We start from the raw sequence: 25,880 nt of genomic DNA, 5'->3' as shown, positions 1-25,880 counted from the left end.
AGGTAACTGAAAACGAAAAGAATGCTGCAGCTTTGTACTGAAGCCGACTGCTATACACTTAGCATTATTGCTAAACACCAGCCCCTGCCCCATTTGTGGGCTTAGCCCAGTGCACTTTTCCCCTCAATGGCATGCCCATTTGCACTTGCATAGAAGAGTAACATTAAGACATGACTTGGAGACCTGGACTGAACTGCATAATGTGAGAGAATAGTAAAGTTAAGTGCAAACCTCAACTCTCTAGATCTCCCTGTCTTTGATGTTGGACTCAACACAGTGGGTGTCTAGCATCTATCTCCAGTTTTACAGGCATGTAGTCCTGCAAGTTCAGTGAGCAAAACTTCACAAACACCATGCCCCTTTGATTGAAAATTATACTGCATTTTAAATAATAGTAATAATTATTAAAACTTTTTGACCCATTTCATAGACTAATCCATTTGCAGATCTATGTACACATTTTCTTCAGGATTAGGGTCAGGGCTTAGTGACAGCCATCGCAAAACACTGAAGCCAAGTTGAAGCTCAAGGTTTAGGTCACTGAACTGCTATTATGGTGTATTTTTAAGAGTTATATCTCACTAACTTTGTGTATGGAGTGACATTCAGTTATGAAGAGAATCTCAGAAACATTCAGCTTGCATTTAAAATATAGTGATTTAGTTTCACTGCAACATTGCTGTGTTGCAAGTGTTGTTAATCTGATTTTTGCATGCAATCAAGTGTATATACTTTACATTGTCAGTCTGATATATTACGCAACTCCAACCACACAGCAATCTCTCCACATTCATTCCAGTTTATTATTCTCATTACTGCAACAAGTCGCTAATTAAGGTGTGTATATTCTGTATCAAGCTGTAGGTATATTCAATATGACGCCATGTCACATGTAATGTCATAGAACTCCTGTAAGTTGTGTTTGATCAGGATAGGAGCATTAAGTAAAGGTCTTAAAGAACAGTCTGTCTCTGCGTTTACCTGAATGTTACAGCTGCATTACATCATCGTGACACTGCTTGATCTTCAGGGTGCACTTGGTTCCAAGTCCAAGCATCACAGCAAAAGGCTCATTTATCTTTAATAGTACTATCACAGAAATGGCTGAAGTGTTTTATATGTCTGCAAAATGATGGATAACTGACAATGGTGTTGTTAACTATTTCCATGCACATGTAGTATCTATACTTTACTTTAAAACGGTAAATTGGATAACTACTATGTTATATTTAATTTTGTTTTTTAAAAAAAAGCTAAACATTTTTGCTGTGCCTTCTTTGTAGACATGCAGCTGAATATGAAAGCTTGTATTATACTTGAGTTCTTCTTGATTGTTCTTCTTCATGCTCTGTTAGACCTCAGGCATTACATTTCAGACTAAAAGCTGATAACTTGTTGTGATAGACTCGTGGTTTTTATTACATGGACATATTGTTACAGAATTCTCCAGACCACATTTTGGCTCCAGACACTAATAATAACACACTATCTCTTCTTTAATGGTGCACCTTTCATTAGAGTTTACTCTCACTGTCTTTTATTCACACAGTTTTTCGTACCTTATCAGACTGCAACTAAAATGTTTTCTGAAAGAAAGACTAATTGGCTTAATAATTATACCTGTATAGATGCTGCCTTGGATTTTGTTATCTGCCTGTGCTCCCATTTACTGTATGTATGTGGCAATACCACCTTGAGAATGCCCCTGCCAAGCAGGGTTGGGCCTGGTTAATATTGGGGTGGGATACCACTCGGAATATCAGTGGCTTGTGCTTTAGTATACTGTTGTTGTCTCACAGATTTTCAGCCTCACTTCCAATTTACCCCAGGACAGCTGTGGCTACAATAGTAACTTAACACCTGTATGGAGTGACATAATACTTGTGTAGTGGCTTTGATCATCTGGAAAAGTGCTATATAAGACTAATGCATTATTATTATTATTATTATTATTATTATTATTATTATTATTATTATTATTATTATTATTATTATTATTATTATTATTATTATTATTATTATTATTATTATTATTAATAATAATAATAATAATAATAATAATAATATGTTTTTTGTATGAACACTCAATAAGACAGAAATATTAAATATTGTTAATTATTGTGAATTTTAATTTTATAATAGGCTGGTGTCAAATTAGATGCATTGTGTGAAAGAGAAGCTCCCATTTATTGATATAAAATATAATTCAAATTCACTTTACTTTGCATGCGATCCTTCTCTGTGTCTATAGTTTTCTGGAGGCTCACAGGCTCCTGTGATCCCCTATAATACAGCAGCTCCAGTTTCAAAGAGCTCTGGTTTCCTCCTGACACTGAGATGCACTCAGGAGAGTTGGGTACCACTAAGCTTTTGTTTTCAATTCAATTCAATATTTCCATTATTTGCTGTATTGGTGCTTAACTACTACTCACTTTTAAGTAAAACAGATTCCTTTCAAACACATGTAGACAGCCTTCCAATAAAGAGTAATTCGAAAAGGTTTGCCTCTCCACTGATCTGATCTGTCTCTAGGCATAATAGCGCCACAGACATAACATGTCCATTGAGACAAGCAGGTGGTAGATCCTCCCCCAGAAAAGTTACATACTGTACTTTTAGTGTGTATTAGTCAAATTAAGATAAAACGCCAGTCTGTGAACTGCAGAAATCTAAATTTGAAGTGCTAGTGTTAACTGATGTTTAAGCTGTGTGAGTGTGTGTGTGTCTGCACGGGCGCGTGTGCATGTGCGCATGTGTGAGAGAGAGAGAGAGAGAATGGGAGGGGAGACTGGATCTGGAGGTTTAGAGTACTGTTGTGTGTTGGGGCTCATAGGAGCAGGCAGCAGCCGCAGCACAGAGACGATACCTTTGGACTAGCAGTGAAGAGATGTCCCATTAAACGCATAACATGCATCTTTCTCCCTGGCCTCCACGTCTTTGAAGTATAACTAAGAGGAGAAATTCAGCTTTTGGGATATATCAAGGATGCTTTCTCCCTGTTCTACTGTATTACAAGTTTTGTCTTCAGAGGCTTGCAGCTCGGACTTGAGATGCATTTGCTGTTGCCACGGATACCTCCAGCTACGCCTTATGCAGGATTAGCACTTTGAGGCTGTTCACTCACAATTTTCAGATAAACCTCACCTGTCATTTAAATATGATGAAATGGCAGCCCCGAAAGAAGGTGAGTGAACAGTGACAGGTGCCTTTTTTGTTATTAGCCTATAGGCAAGGAATGATCATCATTTGCATTTTTTGTTTTTAGTGGTCTATAAATAAAGTTGGATTAGATTAGCATTTCAGAATAATTATGTAACAATTAGCTTTTACTTTACTTAGAGACTGTAAGATCGGCCTGTTTAACAGTGAAAATAGACTGTGTTCACTTAACCTGGCCAGCAAGATGAAATCTCGCAATTTTTGTGAGTTCACAAACTCACAAAAATCCATCTGGCCAGTCTCTGGCTGTTGCGAATGGGCCTGAGCTGCCAATGGTTCGGACCAATCACAAAGCAGCATTGTGGTTTGGGCAGAAGCCAAAGGTGAAGTGCCCAAACAAACCAAAACAAAAATAGGGTGAAGTATGTCTGTTAGCATCGCTGACAAACGTGCAGAGGGATCACGTTGAGCATTTATGGATCGAGAAGACGTCTGTGCGTTTCTCTCAGCTGTATTTAACAAAAGTTTGATTTCTCAGCTTGTTCATTAGGTGTGACACTTCAACCAATCAGCTTCAAATATTTGTCTGGACATTTCCCCTTTTTCTGATCACTTTCAGCAAGAACCAGCCCAGACTGAAAACCAAAGTTTCCTCTCACCTTGAGGTTTCTGTGAACTGAACAGTCCAGACCGTCACCAACTATTGTGTTAAAGGATGAAAGAATGGCAAGAGAGTACCTGGGATACCTGTATTGTGGCATATCTCTGTATCTCTAGAACTTGTTACTTCACACCATGAACACACCCTTCAATTTCACTTTGAGCCTGCAGGATCACACTGACCTGACAGTTACATGTGCACTGCCTCAGGATCCTTGGGTGACGAAAGCCTGAGAAACGCATGGACTACTTTCATTTTTTTTTGTTCCTTTGTACCACTCAAAACCTGTCTGCAACAGTAAAAATGCTAAAACCTAAATGATGACCTTTTCTGGAACATTTTTGAATACCATGCATTGCCATTTTTTTTAGAATGCGATTATAATTACAATCCTAGAGGTAATTATAGGTGGTCTCAATTACTTTATTCTTGGGGATTTTATACAATCAACTCAATATTTCATCTTTGGCTATATTTTGACCTACCATTTATCAAGGTAATGTCACATGCTCTTCTACCAACATCTAGAATCTGCAATTATAACTTGTCCTTGCCCTATATAGAGAAAAATAAGACAAATCATTTTTCTATACTTTTATGTAATTATTTCCACTATATTTCTGCATCCTATGTATGAATGTTGTTAAATATGTGTCATGAGAATAACATTTCAAACTAGATTTGGATGCTAAGCTCAATACTAAAGGTCAATAATAATAAAACAATACATACAATGATAAAACAATACACACTTGTTAAAATATGTTATGTTCTCATTGAACATAACATATTTTTAATGTAATAATCCTATACAGAAAACTCCAGATTCTTACCCTCTCTAAATGTGACTGAAATGCAAGCCCATTCATAGTATTGATACTTGCGCACATCAATACTAGTTTTAATATTGATTACTATCTGTGTTTCATTTTTTTTCTACAATCCTAGATGTAATTATAGGTGGCCTCAATTACTTTATTCTTGGGGATTTATCTTCTAATGGACTGCTTTGAAATATTTGCTCATATTTTTCATCATTAGAGCTGATTTATGACTATTTATCCCTCCTTGGCCCATATAGATATTTGTCTGTGGCCATGGATTTACAAGCATAAATAGCCTTAAGTTTTCTCTTGAGTTGAATCAATTAATAGTTGAATCAATTAATATTATGTTTGACTCTATCTATTGTGTGTGTGTGTGTGTGTGTGTGTGTGTGTGTGTGTGTGTGTGTGTGTGTGTGTGTGTGTGTGTGTGAGTAGTTTGTTTTTGTTGTTTTCTGTACTACATTGTGCTTTAATGCTTTGAGGCTCTGAATAGCCTCATATATTCAACATGTTCTGTCGGAGTTGGACTGACTTCAGATAGGGAAGTAGAGTACTTTGGAAATGCACCTAGAAGACAAAACACAAAGCAAGAATTATGACACCCCAAGAGGAAAATATCTCAAAATGTCTAGGTTTTTGCACTACACATCTAAAGTGTCTCTTCAACCCCACGTCATGTCTTCTGAGGAGGAAGCAGAGACTGAGGTCTCAGAGGAGGACTCGTCCATCACCCAAGCTGAAGTCACTGAGGTGGTTGGCAAGCTCCTCAGTGGCAAGGCTCCAGAGGTTAAGTATCTTAAGTCTCTGGATGTTGTAGAGCTGTCTTGGCTGACATGCTTCTGTAGTGGTGATGGTCCCTTTGTTTAAGAAGGGGGATCAGAGGGTTGTTCCAGCTACAGCCTTCCTGGTAAGATCTATTCCAGGGTACTGCAGAGAAGAATCCGATTCATAGTCGAACCTCGGATTTATGTGGAACACTGAACTGGCTCAAGGGCTCATAGGAATTAGCCCAACCAGTCCACATGTGCATTGTGGATCTGGAGAATGCACCACAAGGGACATGGCCCCATATCCTTTGGGGGGTGCTCTGGAAGTATGACGTCCAGGGTCCAGATCCTGTATGACCAGAGCAGAATCTGTGTTCACATTGCTGGCAGTAAACCAGACTCATTCACAGGGTGTGTTGGACTCCACCAGTGCTGCCCTTTGTCACCAGTTCTGTTCATTGTATTTATGGACAGAATTTTTAGGCGCAGTCAGGGGCCAGGATCTGCAGCATGGGTTGGGGAGTTTGACGCCGAGTGAGAAGTGCCTGGGATGAAAATCAGTTCCTCCAAATCCGAGGCCATGGATCTCGACTGGAAAAATGTGGCTTGCTGCGTGGGTGGAGAGTCCCTGTCTCAAGTGGAGGAGTTCATGGGGTTCTTGTTCACAACTGAGGGACGAATGGAGCAGGTGGATCAGTGCACGGATACAGTCGCTGTATCAGACTGTTGTGAAGAAGGAGCTGAGTTGAAAGGCAAAGCTCTCAATTTATCACCTCCCTGGGGAGGTGTTTCAGCATGCCCCACCAGAAGGAAGCCCCAAGACACACTGGAAGGACTATGTCTCTCGGCTGGCCTGGGAACGCCTTGGGATATCCCTGAAAGAGCTGGAGGAAGTGTGTGTGGAAAGGGAAGTCTGGGCCTCCCTGCTCAGACTGCTGCCTCTGCAACCTGAGACAAAGATCTCAGGGTCATCTGTGTAGTTGTCGTAGGACACTTTATTGCTGCTTATTAATTGGCCTAACAGGAGCATGTAGGGATCGACCAAAAGAGAAAAGGGCTCCCAGGATTGACTGCTGGGGCACCCCACAGGTCAGGCCCATGTGATCTGAGACACAGTTTCCAATTTCAAAAAGTACTTCCTGTCTTCTAGATAGGACTTGAACCAGTTTAGTGCAGTACCAGAGATGCCCACCCACCCCTCTAGTCCCTGTAAGATCAGCACTGACTGGGACTTTGCTTGCATCAGTGTTCAGGTGGATGTAATTTGTCATAGAGCAGTCTCAGTGCTGTGGTGGGGTCTAAAACCTGACTGGAAAACATCAAAGGAGTTGTTCATTTGGAGAAAGTTAATAAGCTGGTGGTAAACAACTTTTTAACTAGTGGTGATAACAAACTGTTAAGCACAGACTTTAGAAATCTAGTGGGTAACACATTGAGGCAACATGTAGATGAACTTAGACTGGTGACAATCTCTTGGACAGTTTTGCCAGTTACAGGTGCAAAGTGAGTCAGCTCTAAGTGTCTAGGTGGTTGCAGGGGTGTTATTTGTGTTGTGGAATTTATGGCATTTTAATGCCCCAAACCTTGCCATTAAAGAATACTGCAAACTCATTGCACTTAGATGTGAAAATTAGTTTTAATGGCAGCGGAGCTGGAGGATGTTGTTAATGTGTTTACTGTTGCAAACAGAACACGAGAGTTGTTACTGCAACTTGCAATAATGTCCAAAAAATAGTTCTCCCTTGTTCAACATAAACTCGGGCCCTAAGTCATTATTCCTCCGCTTTCTGCTTATCTTTACCATTTTCATCTTCATCAGGGCAATGGTGTCCAGATCAATCATTAACATTAACATGTATATGTATGGTATGTGTGTGTGTGTGTGTATATATATATATATATATATATATATATATATATATATATATATATATATATATATATATATATATATATATATATATATATATATATATATATATATATATATATATATATATATGTGCAGTTTCTGCTCTGTATATTTACTGCAGTACTGTGACTAGGCAGGGATGTACAAAAATAAAAAAAATTAAAAAATAAAGAACAGCACATAAGGGAGACACAGTGAATATTACACATGGCTCTAGACAAAAAGCACTTTGCTATTCCCATTTTTGTCCATGCTGCCATCTTCCATATATAGCCTATAATCACATCCCCTAGTGTTTCTTCCGCTAAATTGAATTCTAATTGGAAGACAATGCCATGATTTGCTGGCACATAAAGATGCGTCTCATCTAATTTGGGCCTAAAGTGGCGTTGCATTCTCATGAACAGGAGAATATAACAAACGAGAGAACAGGGAACATTTATTTACCCTTTAAGACAGTGTCACAATAATGCATTTGTAGTTTTAGGAGTCATGAAGCAGACTCATGTAAAGTTAGATGTATTACACCTGACTGGTGTTGTAACTGTAGTATACAATAGTAAAACTTGTTTTTTATTCCAAACTGACATTGATGCCTAGTTGCTATTATTAGAAATATAAAAAATACATAAAATACATAATATGTTTCTTCGATGTTTGATACTTCCTTCCACAGAGCTTATATTCTAGCATGGTGAGCCAGTCCCTCATACTATTTTGTTTGAATGGTGGACGGTCTGGGCCATGCTCTCAACAAATCATTTATCTGATGTTTTTTGGCTGATCCAATTACAGAGATTATCTGTACCATGTGTCCCATGGTGCTTTTGAATATCCTTCGGAATATCGTCCATTATGATTCAGAACAAAACCTATAACTTCTCCTGTTTCTGTAACAGACTTTATACTTTACATTGATTATGCCGATCTTGCATTTCTCTAATTGGTTAATCTGTCTGTTATGCCTACCTGAATTCTGGGAGAGAAGTCTTGGCTGGCCAGGCAACCATACTACTGTTCACCCATGTTTACTCACAAAAGTGTGCTCCCTCTTCCCTGATCTCCTCAATATAACATGTGTTTGCTATTGTTGATACTTAGAAGAACAATGTTCGAAATGATCAAATTCTGTTTTGAATTTTGAATCCCTCTACCATTGTTGCAGTAAGAAGGAAAATGAGGACCTGCAGGAAATGGAAAGGCTTCAACTAAGATATAACTCTGATTCTACTGCAAAGACAGACATACAGGATTATTATCATTTGTCTTGTAATGCAAGTAGAAGTATGCATGTAGGAATTAATTATTATTAATGAGTGATTGGGTAGTAGCTCCAGTTGTATGAATGATCACAGCCTGAATGGGATCTGTTGGGTTTATAACAGTGACTCTAATTAGTATTATGAGGAATCATTAGGAACTTGATCTTGCCTCGGCCTGATTTGCCAAGTAGAAACTGTGTTTGCATGGTATTGTCCCTTAGGTCTCTCTCTGTTTCTCTTTCTATCTCTTTCTCTCTTTGTCTTTCTCTCTCTTTGCCTTTAATTAATGCTGCCACCCCCTAAATGGTTAGACAGGAGTGCTGAACCATAGCACTTCTTTTTTTTTACATTAGTGTTGCAAAAATGGTCTTAACCCAAACATTCACACAGCACCGTTTCACTTATCTTCACTGTTGTAATGTTGCACACATATACAGTAAGGCCTGGCTGAGTGATAGCTTAATTATAAAGTGTCATAGAAGCCTGTGCTTTCGTGACTATTTTTGTGTGTGGCATTTTATTAGTGTTTACATGGAGAAAGAAAGATTGGTGCATGAGCGAATGTGTGTTCAAATGTTACAGAGTGCGGCTGCTGCCCGGGTGTACAGATAAAGTCAAGTCCAAAGAGAAAAAGGGAATTGCTTTTGGTCACTCCGGGATTCACTCTGTGTGCAATAGGTTAACTGGGACAGAAGTGTAGTAACAGAGAAAGCCGGGCTCTGTATCTGTGTACATCTGGACTGAGGTTAACAAGCTGACAGTCCAATGTAGTTATCCGGCCAGATCCAGGACTACAGTGAAATCAAGTGTCCTTAGTTTGTTACAGGCATGAATGTCCAGGAAGAGGACATGCGCGTCAAGGGCAGATCAGGTGTGATGCACTGAGGAGACCCTCTGAGCCTTTGTACGCTCTCACTTATTGTAAACCCCTACTTACTTCACACTGACCTCCACTTTTCAATGCAAATTCATCTCATTTAATTAATTGTATATATTTAAAATGTAAATTGCTCATTTGAAATTAATTTTTAGAATGTGCTCTTTGAGGCTGATATCAAACAGCATACAAAAGTATTTCACTCATAGAAGAAAGCACACCTTATGATGTCTCAATTGCCACACAAATCAGACATTAGTATTTGATCTGCCAGTGACAGAAGCACAGCTGGCCCTGTAACATCTTTATTGTCCCCAAGGGAAACTGTGGTCATGACCACTCCAACTCAATTATTGCAACTTAGGTAGTGTCCCAGTGAAACTATGATAAATATTCATGAAGATGAATGAAGGAACATCTGGCATGTGGACAGAACAGTTATACATTACAGTGTTTGTCTATAATGCTGTCTATATTTTTGTGGGTCAAATGTTTTTGTTTCTTCTTTGGTATAACTCCGTCTTTTGAACTCAAATTACATTTTCTTTTAGATTAGTTGGCATCTTTTTTCTTTTTTTGTAATTAGTAATTAAAAGGAAAATTCAGTCTGAATTTGTTTGAATTATCTTTGAGTAATACCATACAAAGGCTTAGTGGAATCCACTGAGTGTGATAGCACTTTAGTCGGGTATAAGACCCATAAAATGTCTACAGCAGCGCCATCCTCAAAATACAGATCATAGCTTTAATGACTTGTGCAGCCGTGCCTTATGGGCTCTAAAATAATGATCTCACTCGCTGAAATTTACAGCTCACCACTCACCCAGTATGCCACTTTTATTACCTACTGAGGGTCTATTGAGTTAGCAACTTGCCATTTCTCACCTGTGACCCAGCAGAGTAGAAGCCCTCTGTTGTTGTGTAAAATCAATAGTTCCTCACTGAGGGCAGGCAGTCAGAAAACGTTTTGTTCTCCAACTCAAGTATTCACAAAGATTTTATGAAATTATAAATGCTACACTATAAGTATGCTTGATTGTGAAGATATGATGTGTCAGATTAATAGGTGGTGTGCCTTGTTGTGTGTGCTTTAAAACAGGAGCAGATCCTTTTGTTTTAAAAACATCAATCTCTATTACTTGGGGTTCATGTGGTGCTCCCCCTTGCTCGCCTTGTGCCACTTGTGTTACCATCTGCTCTCAATTAATGTGAGTTGCGGCACTGATTGAAGCATCTGTTCATTTGTAGGTTTGTTGGACATAATGACCTTTTTGTTGTGGCTGTATATTTCTCATGGTTAAATGCCAGTCATTGCTAGATTTGACATTAATTTTGTTTCAGCATAATTGATCAAAACATGTCATCATGGCTCAGTAAATACTTTGTTCAAGTAGTGTTAGGCCCACATGGTTGACACCTTTCAACAAACATAGTGGCAAGGAGGAACTGTTGTTTCTATGTTTGTTTAGTTAACTTTTGTTTTTATTTTGTTTTGTTTGATATTGAACAGAATCCTGCCCTGTGGTTTTTGAGTGTATTTCTTGCAGGATTTCTTTTCAACCTGCTGCTGGTGCTGGTGTTTGTCTGAACTGATGTTCTCCGTGGTGAGCTGTAGACAGGGCCACAAACACTGAGCTAATCGGCCAATGTGGCGTGAGCTGTCATGGGTGCACCTGAGATGGACATGTGAGCAGGATCACACACCAAGGGGCGTCACAGATTGTTCTGTTCATTCACTTATGCATTGTCAAGCTGAGATAATGACTGCCTTACTATGATTTCAACTTGTCTGACATGATAATTATGGTTGTCTGGCTAATGATATCTTCCTAAATGTTTCCCAAGTTAGTGAGCTGAAATGCCTTCAATTATAAATTTTATTTTCTTTCTCTACAGATTCATAAGATTCATTACTCTGGAAAAAAGTGCCTTAAAAATGTGTTAATCTAAATAAAAGCTACTTGTTAGGTAGCAACTAAAACGTTTGGCTGAGTATCATACCATGAATAACAGGATTAAACCAGGTCTAAACACAGCCTAACTATACCATGAATAAAGTAGTTAGAGACAAACTCAAAAAGGTTAGACCTACACAGCAGAAAACACCCTTTCCACAGTGAACTACATTTCTAAATTGTGTACACATGGTTTCACATTCACAATTTGAAAATAAACATGTCTGATATACCCTCAAAATATTGTCAATTATGCCTGTGTCAATGCAATATGGCAGGGTAATACAGATTTTCAATACAGAATCCGATACTATGTTGGTACTAAAAATATTATTTATTTAGGCAATAGAGTGTGATTCACAACATTAAATTGAAGTTCTTTCTTTTATATTACCATGTGGCCTTATATCTGTGTAAACCCTAAATTGTCTAGGTAGTAGGACCATAGTGATCCATGGGCGTATAATAATCTATATAATCTTATACTTGTTTTGATATAGCTGAAGATCATTCTAAAGCTATTCAAGACAGGTTCATTTCTGTCCTTCTGTTGATACTGGCCCTAATGAGTATCTAGATTCTAGTTTTAGTATCACATAGTATCTGATTTTTATACTTTTGACAATCCTAAATTGATGACATAACTGAGACTACTTCATAATATTTGTACTAGCTCATTTCAGACTATTGTTTATGTCCTTTCTCTGTCACTACCAGTGTTTATAGTTTCGGCAGAGAGACATTCCTTTTGTAATCTTCTCTAGGCTTCAGCTATAGGGAAGGCAGTTACTGCCTAATAATAATGTATGGCCCAGCCTTACCATCTAATCACTGTGTCATAGCTACCACTGATGCAAAATATTATGCTGTGTGTGAAGGCAAGTGATTAGTGATTTGCTGTAAACAAGGGGACAGACATTCTTCTATCCTGGCTTCAAGGCGTGAGTTCTAACCATCATGCACCTCTCATTGCAGATTTTGGAGTAATAAATCTGTTTAAAGGCTTTAATCCTACTCTGGGTTAATCAAAGTGATTCAAATAATCACCACATCAAATAAGGCCCACCACATCCCCCTGATGTTTGTGCATTAAATGAAGCGCGACCTCTGACTCCATTTGTTTCAATAAGCCGGACTAAGACAGTGCAGACAGTGACAGCACAGAGAAGTTTTTAACTTTTCTCCAATCGCTCATGGTCATGTTGGATTACAATAACATCTGAAGAAAAACACAATAAAAAATGCAGAAGAGAAGGAATTCGAGTGTGTAGTTTTCAATTTCTTATTTCATTTTCACATCTGTCAACTCACTTTTCTCCCTCACCTAATAGATAACCTTGTTATGTCAAAGCTACCATTTTTAAATTAGCATTATATTTCTTTGACACTACCTCTTGTATCTGATATATCCATTTGATATTTACTATTTTTTGCCATTACAATTTATAATTTTATTGACATAAAATTTTTGTTGTAATGTATGAGCTACTGTGATCACTGACTAATAAAGTCTTAAAGCCCTACAAGGGACCTGTGTTGAGAATTAGCCTTGGCTCTGGTTAATAACCAGCATTGCATTACTTTCAGAAGATGTTTGTTGTATCCGTGTTGTTATAAATAATAAATACATTAAATATTTCTTAATTATTATTATTTTTTAATATCATTGATTTTTTTTTTTTGACAGGCCTACTTTCGCCAGGGGGTTGCCCTACAGTACCTGGGTCGTCATGCCGATGCTCTGGCAGCTTTTTCCTCTGGCTTGGCCCAGGACCCAAAGAGTCTCCAACTGCTGGTCGGCATGGTGGAGGCTGCCATGAAGTCACCACTCCGAGGTAAGACCAGGATGCATTTGTACTGAAAATCCATACATGTTTATTTGATCTTCTCAAAGTTATTTTTGCTGTTACCCAAGCGAAGGTCTTTGTGACTATGTCACAACTATATCACTTGAAAAAGACTCTCTATTAGCAGGGAGACAGTGATTGCTTACTGTGCTGCTGAACTTTGGATATGTTATAGTCTCTGCTGCTAAAAGTGTGGATGGTGAGATTTATACATTCATTTAGTTTCCAGTATTCACTCAGTGGCAGTGGTATTGTATTAGTTATTACAGCACTTTATGCACTTTGTTTCATGTTTGAGATCTGTCTTCTAATAATGTTAGTATTGAAATATCAAATAACGACTCAGCAAACAGCTACAGCAAATGTGCATCCCCTAAAAGTAATGACATCTATAATTCCCTTATTACTTAGTTCCTCATATCCTGCATATGTTTACATTTTCTTACTCACAGACACACTAGAGCCCACCTACCAGCAACTACAAAAGATGAAGTTGGACAAGAGTCCGTTTGTGGTTGTGTCTGTCATTGGCCAGGAGCTGCTAAGTCACGGTTTTCACGGGGCTTCAATTGTGGTTCTTGAGGCAGCTCTGAAGATTGGCACCTGCTCACTGAAACTGCGTGGATCTGTCTTCTCAGCACTGAGCTCTGCTTACTGGTCTCTAAACAACAAAGAGAAAAGTATGGCATACATGCAGCAAGACCTGGAGGTCACCAAAACTTTAGGTGAGCTTATAATTATGCTGTTAATAAATTTTACAGGGATGGAAAAGGAAGATTTATTCAAAAATAGGTTAGTTTCTTTGATACATTTATTAAATTTACACTTTTTAGATAAAACACTAATTATGTGCACCATGTATAATAGGTTGGCTTGCTTCTTACACTCATGTTGGTGTTCTGCATATCCAAGCAGACTGGACATATTTCATAAATGAGAACCACGGTGCATTCATGGAAATAATTCAGTTCAACATGTGCTCTTGTTCACAGGTGACCAGTCAGGTGAATGCCGAGCTCATGGCAATTTGGGCTCTGCATTATTCTCTAAAGGCAGCTATAGAGAAGCACTGGCAAACCACAGACATCAGCTGGTTCTGGCCATGAAGCTCAAGGACAGAGAAGTATGTAAACATGTACTAACATCTAAATTGTTTAAATGTTATTTGCTCTTTCAGTTTGCCATCTATATGTGTATTGCTTTTACTGCTATGCCATATGGTATAAACATAACAATAGAAAGCTATTAGCACACTTATTTTCAGTGTGAATTAAAATAGATTTTTAGTATTGAAACAGTCAAAATTAATATCCTTTCTATATCCTTGGCAGAAAACAACATCTAGATTTGGACTTGTTCACTGTTGCCTATCACAAGAATAATTTTGCACTGTGTCTTGTGTAATATACTTGAACTTCTTCATATAAGGCTTGAGTCACATATGATTTCTATGGATGTACATTCCTAGTTCATGTATGGGGCCCTCGATTGAGTGTAGACTGAATAAACACACAAGGACAGGCAGAGAAGTGTATATTCTGGTGACAGATGATTATTGGTTATGATCTCCACAGGTGCACACTGCACAGACTCAGCCATCTCAAAAACTGTCATGCCGACAAAGCCATATCACCTGCTGTGTGTTTGTTTGGCTATTGAGCATATGTGCTTTTTCGCAGTTTGTGTAAACTTCATAGAAACACCCAAAAGCCTTTTTCTGCAAGAGCTGTGTGTTACTGACAAAATAAACAAATGAAATCCTAAGGTGTCAAAATAGCAGAATGAATGCAATGGAATGAATATAAAACACATTCATTGTTTCAGCTTATGACAGCCTGCTTCTACCCTACTGCTTCGCCCCATGAAGATTTTAAATTTTACATTTTTTTATTATCAGAGTAATGACAACTGTATTGTTTTTTTTCCATCTTGCAGGCTGCCTCTGATGCCCTGAGTAGCCTTGGTCATGTGTATACAGCTATTGGTGACTACCCCAATGCCCTGGCCAGCCATAAGCAGTGTGTGCTGTTAGCGCGGCAAATGCAGTGCCAAACCTCAGAGGCTCGTCAGCTAGGAAACATGGGCGCAGTCTACACAGCCCTGGGAGACTTCACTAATGCTGTTCAGTGCCACCAACAACACCTAGACATTGCAAAGGTGCCATCACAACTGAGGAGTTAGCTCACTGAATATGCATCTATTTCTCTATCATTCTTGTTTTTGATGAGAAAAAAGTAAAAGCTGTTATATATAAATCGTTATATAAAAGTATTATTATAAGCCTATGCAGTATGTACTATTGCTAAAGAGACATTATGAAACATGCAAGGTGTAATATTATTTATTATTTAAGATTTTTTTTTGTCTGAACTCCCCTGATTTGGTGTTTTTAAAGTCCATACACTTTCACTAGACTCATTCAGAGCTCATCTCGCCATCAATATGAAGGCATTTAAGGGGAACAACCAAGCAGAGTGCAACATTTAATTAAAGCTAAATTACTTTTAGTTTCTTCTTCTTCTTCTTAGTTTCTTTTCTAAAAATAAAGAAAAGCTTCACAAAATCACAGTGTGTCTCATTTAAATTGCTTGCTAATATGTATTTAAATTTATAACAGATTTTTCTGATTTCAGACATTAAAAAACAAAAGTGAAGAAGCACGTGCATACAGCAACTTGGGCAGTGCCTACCACTCTCAACGAGACTTTGACAAGGCCATTTCATACCACACTCGTGTTTTAGAGCTGGCACAAGAACTGGGGGATAAATCAATTGAGATGAGGGCCTATGCTGGTCTGGGACATGCTGCCCGCTGCATGCAAGTTGGTATAGTAACAAAAGTCTAGTTTAAAATCTCCTCTTTTGATTAACCTAAAACTCAACTGGTCCATAGGATTTGGAGAGGGCGCTTCAACACCACCAGCGACAACTTGAAATCGCAGAAGAGTTGCCAGACAGATCAGCGCAGGGACGTGCATCTTCTAATCTAGGTAAGTTGAATTGTAATTGTTAAAGTAGTTATTTGTTGTTTAAAATTTAAACAACTCAAGAATTTTCTCCACTTCTGAGTTGACCAAACAAATATCGGCAAAAGTGGAACTGATGAGAAAAAAAAGATAGGGTGTCTCCAAAAATCATCACTGCATAGTATTGGCAAATACATTGTATTTAATTAAAAAGTCAGGAAAGTTATTACCATATATTAGTTGAGGATGAGATTAAACAAATCTGATTAATAATTGTCTGTTTAATCCATATATCAAACATTGCTCTTATGTGTTGAATCAACTACAGTCTGGACATTATTATTACTGACAAATCTTACTGACCATATATGGTCCTTAAATTACTCTGTACTAGAGCTGCCCGAGCTCCTCTTACACTTGTAGTCTCTCTGGTCACTCATCATTCATGTTTTATTAAGCAGGTTCTGGTTTCTGCGACGACAGTGATATCCAAGCTCCTGTGAATCTGACCCCATGCTGAGTGGACCATTCTTTTTCTTTTCTTCTTCATTACACCTGTAAAATGAATTCTGGTTCTAATGTACAAAGCCAGCATTCGAATTGCATTGACAGTTATACAATATACATAAAGATATGACATAAGTGGTAAACATTTGCCTTTACTTCAGAATGTTTCCTGTCAAATCCTTGCTTGTTGTTCATGCTCTTGAAACCATTGATGAGACTTCAGTTGTCTACTCGAGCCCTAGTAATGCGGCTGGTGGGGCAAGAATGGCAATCTCTGACAAAAAATAAGCCTATTGATAAAAGTAAATGTCAACATTTTCTATGTTGAATGAAAATCTGAAGTTGATTGTTGACTTCTAAAGTCACTAAAAGTGGAAGAGGAAAACACACATGCTTTGATAACTGATGGAAGTTGCTGACACTCTCCTGACAGTCAAGTTTCACTCTGAGGCTCAGATCAATGACTTTGCTCATTATTTATAGATGATGACTTTTCTCACGCTTTGCTGACTTCTTCTGAAGCTCTTCTGTTTACTTCGTCCTTTAGAGAGTAAAATGACCACCTGAATTATCAAGCCTAAACTTAATACAAATCTGCTGGTGGGCTTTTTTAATTTTAAGTGATAATGCAAGATCTAAACTAAACTAATTCGCAAAAAGAGACATATTACTTCACTTTACTTACTTACCTTCTGCTATATACTATTCTAATCCTTTTGTAGCTGCTAATGAGATGCTACTTGACATTGAGTTCATTGGGTGAAAGGTGTGTGGAGATCACTTCCTGTTTGTGCTGTTTCAGTGCGATACAATGTCACCAGATCTCAGCAAATTCTGTGCACATCTAATCCTCACTTCTTCAACACTTTAGACGCCCCGCTTCCTCATGGACTAATTTGTAGTCAAATGCCACAACAGTTTTTCTCTGACTGCTGTTCGTGTATACAACACAAGCCCGCACCTGTCTCAGAGCAGTGCAGTATTTGATCTCAGTCAACACCGCAGACCTTTGTAATCCTCTTAACACTGAGAACCCAATGAAGGAACAGAGCTTTTCTTATCAGCCACTGCCTTTTCACCATGCAATGCAACATGCTATAATCTAATCTTGTCATATTAAATAACCACTAAATCATGTATATTTTTAAACATATTGCAAGTTAAAGTAAAGTGATTGTTAGTTGTTAGTTGAAAAAGCAAACCAGCTTCAATATAATATACATTTTTTCAAGGAATTATACATCAGATGAAAGGGGAGTTTGAAGCGGCAATGAAGTTTCACAAAGCCCACCTGTCTGTGGCCCAGGAGCTGGGGGACTATGCTGCTCAAGGACGAGCCTATGGGAACATGGGTAATGCATATCACGCCCTGGGCTTGTATGACCAGGCTGTACGCTACCATCGTCAGGAGCTGCAGATATCACTAGAGGTGACAACACTGTCCTCACTTTATGAATCTATAAAACATACAGAGCTACAGTCACTTGTATTTCAGGTTAATGACCGTCAGTCCCAGGCTTCTACTCATGGTAACCTGGCTGTAGCCTACCAGGCATTGGGCGCTCATGACAGAGCTTTACAGCACTACCTTCACCATTTAACTATTGCACGAGAGCTCAGGGATACTCAGAGTGAGGCAAGAGCACTGGGTATGTTCAACTTGCAAAATTAACACATTTCTATTTCACATTCAAGTATTAAGTTATATTGTTGTTTATTCTTGCAGTAAATCTAGGTAACTTTCACAGCTGGAGAGGAGAATATGCTCAGGCCCTGCCATATTACCAGCAATACCTTATTCTGGCTCCTAGTTTACAGGATCTTGAAGTAGAAGGGAAAGTGTGCCACAACCTTGGTTATTCTCATTACTGCCTTGGTCAATACAGGGATGCTGTCAGGTCAGAAAAAAACTACAACTTTGTTTTGTTTTCTTAATTGGCATTTCAATTATGTTTTTACTTGCGCTTTTAAATTTTTTAGGTATTATGAGCAGGACCTCGCCTTGGCAAAGGACCTTCATGATAAATTATCCCAAGCGAAAGCCTATTGTAACCTTGGACTCGCACACAAAGCACTGGGAGAGTACAATAAAGCAGAGGAGTGCCAGCGATACTTGCTGTCTCTAGCACAAGCCTTGGAAAACTCACAGGTGAGCTCACATGTTAACTCACGTGAGTTAAAAACATGTTTTATAGTAGATATATCTAAATATTATAAAGTGTTAATGACTGTCCTTTCTTGATAGGCTGTGTTTAGGGCCTTTGGTAACCTTGGGGATGTGTGTGTGAGTCGAGGGGATCTTGCTGGAGCAGTGAAGTTTTACCAGCAGCAGTTAAGCCTTGCCCAGAAGGTCAAAGACCTCAAAATGGAAGCTGATGCGTATTCCTCTCTGGGCTCAGTTCACAGGTTTCAAGAAAAAAACACAAACCTCCTAGAGCTCATTGTCACATTAATTTAAAACTGTCCCTCACCTTTTTCATCTATTTTAGGCATCTCCGCCAGCTGGATGCTGCCTTGTCCTTTCATAGTCAAGAACTGACTGTCCTCAAAGACCTAAATGACCAGCAGGGGGAGTGCCATGCTCTTGGACACCTGGCAGCAGTTCATATGGCCCTGGGAGATTATTCCACAACTTTTCAATGTTACCAAACTCAACTGGGCTTGGCCCAAGAGCTCAGAGATGCCCGTTTAGAAGCTCGGGTTCATGGCAACATGGGCATCACCAAAATGAACATGGGAGTGTTTGAGGAGGCTATTGGTTATTTTGAGCAGCAGTTAGCCATGCTGCAGCAGCTGAGTGGAACAGAAAGTATGTTGGACAGAGGCAGAGCCTATGGGAACCTGGCAGACTGCTACAGTGCTTTAGGAGACTACGACGAAGCTACTCAGTACTATGAGAAGTACCTGACAGTGGCTCAGAGCCTCAACCATGTCAAAGACCAGGAGAAGGCTTATAGAGGACTGGGCAATGCTCACAGGTCAGGACACAGGGATACTATAAATTCAGTATTTAAATGTGGATGATGTTTATAATGAATATTGAATATGCCTTAAATATTGAATGCAAACATAATACTGCCAGAATAATAGCTGCTTTAATATAGTATATACATTTTTACAACTACTGCTTTGAAAAATATTTTGTCCAGTAGTTAGTGTGTTATTTGTGATTTACATACTGGAGTAAAGCAACATTCATTTTCATTTTCATTTTTTTTTTCCATTTTTCTAAACTGTAAATTTAGTGTGTACTGTGTTACTCAGGTCTATGGGCAGTTTGCAGCAGGCCCTAGTGTGTTTTGAGAAGCGTCTGGTGGTGGCACATGAGCTCGGTGGAGAGGGAGGAGGTAAGGCTCAAGCCTATGGTGAGCTGGGCACCTTGCACAGCCAGTTGGGAAACTATGAACAGGCGCTTTCCTGTTTGGAACATCAGCTTGCTATAGCACGAACCGCAGGGGTAGGTGTGATAATAATGTGGTAATATTTTACCAAACTATTTTAAATACAAATATAGCAAACCTATTAAAACTTCTTTCAGGATAAATCTCTTGAAGCAGAGGCCAGTGATTCACTTGGAGATGTCTATTTGATGATGGCAGACAATGAGACGGCACTACAGGTTTGTGCAGTTTTTATGTTTTATGCCCAGTTTTACGTCCAAAGTCTGAGATGTAGTGCTCTTCTATTGTAGTGGCATCAAAGGGCTCTGGATATTGCTGAACAGAATGGTTGCATAAGGAGTCAAGGTCGAGCATATGGAAACCTGGGACTCACATATGAAGCTTTGGGAAACTTTGAGAGGGCAGTTTTTTTCCAGGAGCAGCACCTAAGTGTTGCTGCTCAGGCTAATGATCTAACAGCTAAAACAATTGCCTATGGTAGCCTGGGAAGGACACACCATGCTCTGCAAAACTATTCACAGGCTGTCATGTATCTCCAAGAAGGTAGGAGACCGAGGCATCTTTCTGTGCATTTATTTGTTTTGCAGTGTTCTTTATTTAATTATCTTTATTATAGTCCTATATTGTGTAAATTTTTTCCAACTTAGTGAGAATACAATAGGACAGGACTGGTCAAACAAGCAATGATAAAGAATGAGGCTGTGAACACTCCTCAAATGTGAAACGGTTCAGTAGAATTTTGCAGTTACCCCAACTGGAAATATAATTAGCCAATCTAGTATAGTTCTTGTAGTTCTAAAATAACTTAAAGAGCATAACGTAAATATAATTTCTCAGGTGAGAGAGTGGTGCAGGTTGCTCATTGTCAATAATCCTCTAAGATTTAGCTTTTTGCATATGCCTTTCATCTTTCTGCAGCTACTTCATTGTTGGAACTAATCCTGCTCAAGTCTATAAACATGAAAGAGGCGTGAAAATGTGGCCATTTGTTAGCTGACTTTCATTTTCTCTCTACAATACAGTAAAGAGACCCAATGTTACTGAGCAGAGAAACAGACACAGCACATACAAGGAAAAAGAAAAACAAATAAACTTTTTTCTCTTGCTTATATCAGGTCTTCGTCTATCTGAGCAGCTGGGACGCAGAGAAGAAGAGGCCAAGATACGCCACCACCTGGGTCTGTCGTTATGGGCCAGTGGGAACCTAGAGGAGGCCCAGCATCAGGTTTGTGATTCTCCCAATCTGGACAGATCATGGTCATATCTAAAAACAATCATCAGCTGCTTGCAAAGTGCCTATAGCTTTTACATTTGAGAACAAGCTACATTATGAAGCTAATAAAAAGTAAATATCAATACATTTATCTGCTTTGTTTCATTGTTTCCTTGATATTAATGGACTGTCAGGTTATTTTTGTAGTGTATAGTGTCATCTAGTGGTCAGCTCTGAACAAGAACTATGTTAACTAAATGATAGCATAACATGAATTACAAATGAGCGTTAACAAAAAATAAGTAGACTAAAGCACAAAAGGGCAATAGTTTGATAAGAAAACAGTCTGTGTACTGACATTTTGCTTGTGTTGTTTCAGTTATACAGAGCATCAGTCCTGTTTGAGACAATCCGCCATGAGACACAACACAGTATGGACTACAAACTGTCTTTGTTCGATCTGCAAACAAGCTCATACCAGGCTCTTCAAAGAGTTCTCGTCAGTATGGGTAAATTGAGTATAAGGAGATTGTTTTTATGTAAAACCTTTGATATTAAGAACATTTTATGCTTTTTTCCGGGTATTTAGTATGAAACTATAATATATTTAGATCCTTATTTAACTCTTTGTTCATTGCAAACCGTAATATCGGTCTAAAATGGCATAATCATTATCTTTCTGTTCAAAACTATAGAACTACGAAGCCCTGTTTCTTCATAGTGACATTCCACAAACAGCAGATTTTCCTTACATGTTCATTTGTCTTTCCAACATGTGAGAGAAATATATGACCGAATGAAATTTGTTTACATTATTTCTCCCCTTTAATGTGTAATGGTTTTATCACTATAATGTTCTCCTTTTTTGAGTTGTCTCCAGATTTTCCTCCCCAAAGCTTCTCCAATAATGGTGTTTTGTAATGATGTGTTCACTAATAGGTCGTCATGATGAGGCTCTGGCCATAGCAGAGCGGGGCCGCACACGAGCTTTTGCCGATTTATTGGTGGAACGTCAGAAAGGAACTCAGCAGATGCCAGGAACTGACCCGTACACACCAGTCACCGTTGAGCACCTCCTGGAAAAAGTGAATAGTCAGAAGGCCATGGTTCTCTACTATTCTCTAGCAGGAGGCTTTTTGTATAGCTGGCTTATCTCTCCGGGGACAGGTACAGCCAGTTAATATTTCTAAAATCCATATTAACATTATATGTTGTTGACTCAATTTCTGTAATTACAGGCATTGTAAAGTTTCATGAGGTGTATCTTGGAGAGGCTGATTACCAGGATGGAGATCGTAGTCCTCAAGGATTTGGTGCTGGTGTTGTGCCATTTACTTTAGAGCAATACATCACCAATGCCAGGGAGGCTTTAGGAGTGGATGGGCTCTATAGCAGGTAGTTTGGTCAAGCATTTTCAACTATGAATATGTTTTGCAGTTTGTCTGTAGTTAATTAGCATGTATTAAATACTTTAACTAGTTTTATGAATTGTTGTTGCAAATGTTTGTTTTTTAATGACAGAATGTACTCCAACAGTGAGATTGAGAGTGAAGCAGGAGAGGTCTTGGAGCAACAGTTTGAGGAGGTTAACAATAAACTCACATCATCTACAGATCCCACTGGCTACCTCCGCATGGTATCCAGAAACCACCTTTGTAACAGGTACTGAATTATTTATTTAACTAACTAATGACTATGTCCTGTCTGTGCATCACATCTTTTAACCTGATAATGTCTTTTTCCCTTAGTAGAAGTTGGCAGAGCATGACAAGTTTATACAGTGCTACAGTGTCTCCAGTGAAAGAAGGGTTCTTGTCTTCTCCTCTTCGTCCGTCAAACATAGGCAAACCACCACTGCGAGCACTTTATGATTTGCTTATAGCTCCAATGGAAGTGGTATGTAAGGAACAAGTGTAAACATAGCTGATTCAGTGCCTCTGGCTTAACATTTCTTGTTCCTGTAGGGTTTGATGCATAATAGTGGACCTGTGGGAAGACACAGACAGTTGATATTGGTGCTTGAGGGAGAATTGTACCTGATCCCATTTGCTTTGCTCAAAGGCAGTTCTTCTAATGAGTACCTTTATGAAAGGTTCAGTCTTATTGCCGTGCCATCATTAACCAGTTTAGAAGACACTGTGAAGGTACCTTCATATCTCATCTACATAAAAAACATTTATGTTGAAAATAGACAATGTATTACAACATTACAATATGTCATGTTTTAAGAGTCTTCCCTGTGGTGGTGGAACTTTACTTTGTTCGGATGGGTCAGTGGCAGCAGTGGTGGGAGCACCACATGTTCCTCCGAGAGTGATGGATCGATGGCTTTGGGGACCCTTACCTTCAGCCCAAGAAGAAGCTCTGTGGCTAGGAGATCAACTTGGTTGTCATCCCCTTACTGGAACTGATGCCACGAAGGAGCATGTTCTTAAAGTTCTAAGCCAGGCTGAATGTGTCCATTTTGCTACGCATATATCCTGGAAACTTGCTGCCCTGGTCCTGGCTCCCTTTCAGGATCATGTTGGTGCCGAAAAAGTTACAACATCTTCTAGGCAGAGTGGAAGTGTCACACAGAGTCAGAGCAGTCTGGAGTGCCTCAAGAGGACAGCTGATGCAATTAGTGACGATGGAGCAAGTATTTGTGACGTTGAGACTGCATGTTATAGCCCACCTCTTCAGGACTTTCTCCTGACTGCTGCAGACATATTGGGCCTCTGTCTAAATGTGAAATTGGTAGTTTTAAGGTATTGCTATATGTACTTATTTATGTATACATATTTATTACATTTTCATGATTTTATACATTTTATTTTTCATTGCATAATCCTGTGGGCTGTATCCAGATTGTTTCCAGAGTCTAGCAGTAAGGTCACAGCTGATGGTGTGGTGGGACTAACCCGAGCATTCCTGGCTGCTGGAGTGCAGTGTGTGTGTGTGTCTCTATGGCCTGTGCCAACAGCTGCCTCAAAACTTTTTATGCACACATTTTATGCCACACTTATGAATGGGACCAAAGCCAGTGCTGCCCTGACAGAAGCTATGAAGGCTCTGCAGAGCAGCAAACACTTCTCACATCCATCTAACTGGGCAGGTGAGCCCATACGAATACAGTGTACATTTGGTTGTCGCATTTTACTAAATCCACTTGCTGTTTAGGGTATGTTTTGATTGGTAGTGACGTCAAGATTAACAGCACCATGTCTTTGGTTGGTCAAGCACTGACAGAGATCCTCCAACATCCAGAAAAAGCCAGAGATGCCCTTAGAGTAATGTTGCACTTGGTAAAATATACACCATCATCATTAGTTGTTTATAAAAACAAAACACAAAATTGTGTACTTTAGTAAATATTGCTTCCTTTTTTATTAGGTTGAGAAATCTTTGCAGCGTATTCTTAATGGACAGTGTAATCCCATGTACACTTCACAACAGAGTGTTGAAAATAAGGTAATACTAAATGTATGAATCTACTAAATGTATGTTGATATTGTCTGGATTTTGTACTTACTGTCTGTGTCCATCTTTCGTCCATGTTAGGTGGGAGGAGTGCCTGGGTGGCAAGCGTTGTTATCTGCTGTGGGTTTCCGGTTGGATTTCTCTGGAGGAGCTGGTCTCCCTGCTGCTGTTTTCTTCCCAACTTCAGACCCCGGGGACCGCTTACAACAGTGTAGTAACACTCTTCAGTCCCTACTAGGTAATAATTACTTATATGTTTGTCTCTTTATGTTTTCTGTAAAATAAAACTATTTTGTTTGTGCATGTCTAGGTCTTACGCCTACTGCTCTTCAGGCGCTGTGCAAATTGGTGACAGTGAGAGAAGCTGGGGAACAGCTTGTTCATAAGGTTTGTTATGAATATTATCAAATCATATTATTTCATAGCATCATGGTGCTTTGCAATGGCACTTTAATATGTGTTGTTGCTATATGCTGTTAATGTACTCAGCGGTCAGACTGGACCAGAACAAAACACCCATAAATGAACAAATTAATTAAACCTTGTAAGAAAACACAAAAACTATAAAATACAACAATAAAACAAACCAAAATATATGTGAGTGTGTGGTCTGAAAGGCAGATGCACATCAGAATTGTCTTATATATAAAGTTATTTTTAAAGCACTTGTGAGATTCATGTTTTTCCAGAATGTAATTATTTTGAATTCTGTTTAGTTACACCAAGTCCTGGTTCAGCTGCAGTCATCTGACAAAGACCAAGACTTTTCTCTGGCTCCTATTCAAGTGTCAATAAGTGTGCAGCTCTGGAGGCTCCCTGGTTGCCATGAATTTCTAGCTGCTTTAGGTGAATAAATCAATTTAACTCTTTTAATTTATTGTCTGTAATACTTGTATTATATAGATCCATACATATGGAATAGGTGACTAAGGCTCATTTCTTATTGTTTTAGGGTTTGATCTTTGTGAGGTGGGTCAGGAACAGGTAGTTTTAAAGACTGGAAAGCAGGCTAGTAGGCGCTGTATGCATTTTGCCCTGCAGTCACTTCTGGCACTGTTTGGTAAGAA

The 25,880-nt window shown here is 38.9% G+C and overlaps 1 protein-coding gene across 1 annotated transcript in view; it reads left to right on the top strand.

Moving 5' to 3' along the window:
• ttc28 (tetratricopeptide repeat domain 28) overlaps positions 1 to 25,880 on the top strand; it is a 37,779-nt gene that overhangs the window by 9,493 nt on the left and 2,406 nt on the right. The window contains exons 3-32 of the mRNA XM_033989123.2: positions 13,108 to 13,255; positions 13,720 to 13,992; positions 14,260 to 14,390; positions 15,203 to 15,424; positions 15,901 to 16,089; positions 16,161 to 16,257; positions 17,973 to 18,169; positions 18,236 to 18,389; positions 18,467 to 18,638; positions 18,721 to 18,889; positions 18,986 to 19,146; positions 19,230 to 19,718; positions 20,005 to 20,197; positions 20,279 to 20,359; positions 20,432 to 20,684; positions 21,257 to 21,366; positions 21,734 to 21,863; positions 22,294 to 22,521; positions 22,593 to 22,749; positions 22,876 to 23,016; positions 23,106 to 23,250; positions 23,319 to 23,498; positions 23,584 to 24,101; positions 24,201 to 24,448; positions 24,514 to 24,638; positions 24,727 to 24,804; positions 24,895 to 25,051; positions 25,124 to 25,200; positions 25,530 to 25,659; positions 25,766 to 25,873. Of these exons, the coding sequence (XP_033845014.1) occupies positions 13,108 to 13,255; positions 13,720 to 13,992; positions 14,260 to 14,390; positions 15,203 to 15,424; positions 15,901 to 16,089; positions 16,161 to 16,257; positions 17,973 to 18,169; positions 18,236 to 18,389; positions 18,467 to 18,638; positions 18,721 to 18,889; positions 18,986 to 19,146; positions 19,230 to 19,718; positions 20,005 to 20,197; positions 20,279 to 20,359; positions 20,432 to 20,684; positions 21,257 to 21,366; positions 21,734 to 21,863; positions 22,294 to 22,521; positions 22,593 to 22,749; positions 22,876 to 23,016; positions 23,106 to 23,250; positions 23,319 to 23,498; positions 23,584 to 24,101; positions 24,201 to 24,448; positions 24,514 to 24,638; positions 24,727 to 24,804; positions 24,895 to 25,051; positions 25,124 to 25,200; positions 25,530 to 25,659; positions 25,766 to 25,873 (5,461 nt within the window). The remainder of the gene's footprint in view (positions 1 to 13,107; positions 13,256 to 13,719; positions 13,993 to 14,259; positions 14,391 to 15,202; positions 15,425 to 15,900; positions 16,090 to 16,160; positions 16,258 to 17,972; positions 18,170 to 18,235; positions 18,390 to 18,466; positions 18,639 to 18,720; positions 18,890 to 18,985; positions 19,147 to 19,229; positions 19,719 to 20,004; positions 20,198 to 20,278; positions 20,360 to 20,431; positions 20,685 to 21,256; positions 21,367 to 21,733; positions 21,864 to 22,293; positions 22,522 to 22,592; positions 22,750 to 22,875; positions 23,017 to 23,105; positions 23,251 to 23,318; positions 23,499 to 23,583; positions 24,102 to 24,200; positions 24,449 to 24,513; positions 24,639 to 24,726; positions 24,805 to 24,894; positions 25,052 to 25,123; positions 25,201 to 25,529; positions 25,660 to 25,765; positions 25,874 to 25,880) is intronic.

The sequence above is a fragment of the Periophthalmus magnuspinnatus genome, chromosome 23, assembly GCF_009829125.3.
Source record: "Periophthalmus magnuspinnatus isolate fPerMag1 chromosome 23, fPerMag1.2.pri, whole genome shotgun sequence".
Lineage (NCBI taxonomy): Eukaryota > Metazoa > Chordata > Actinopteri > Gobiiformes > Gobiidae > Periophthalmus > Periophthalmus magnuspinnatus.
The sequence above is the reverse complement of the archived record's forward strand: the minus strand, read 5'-3'. Positions and strand labels throughout refer to the sequence as shown.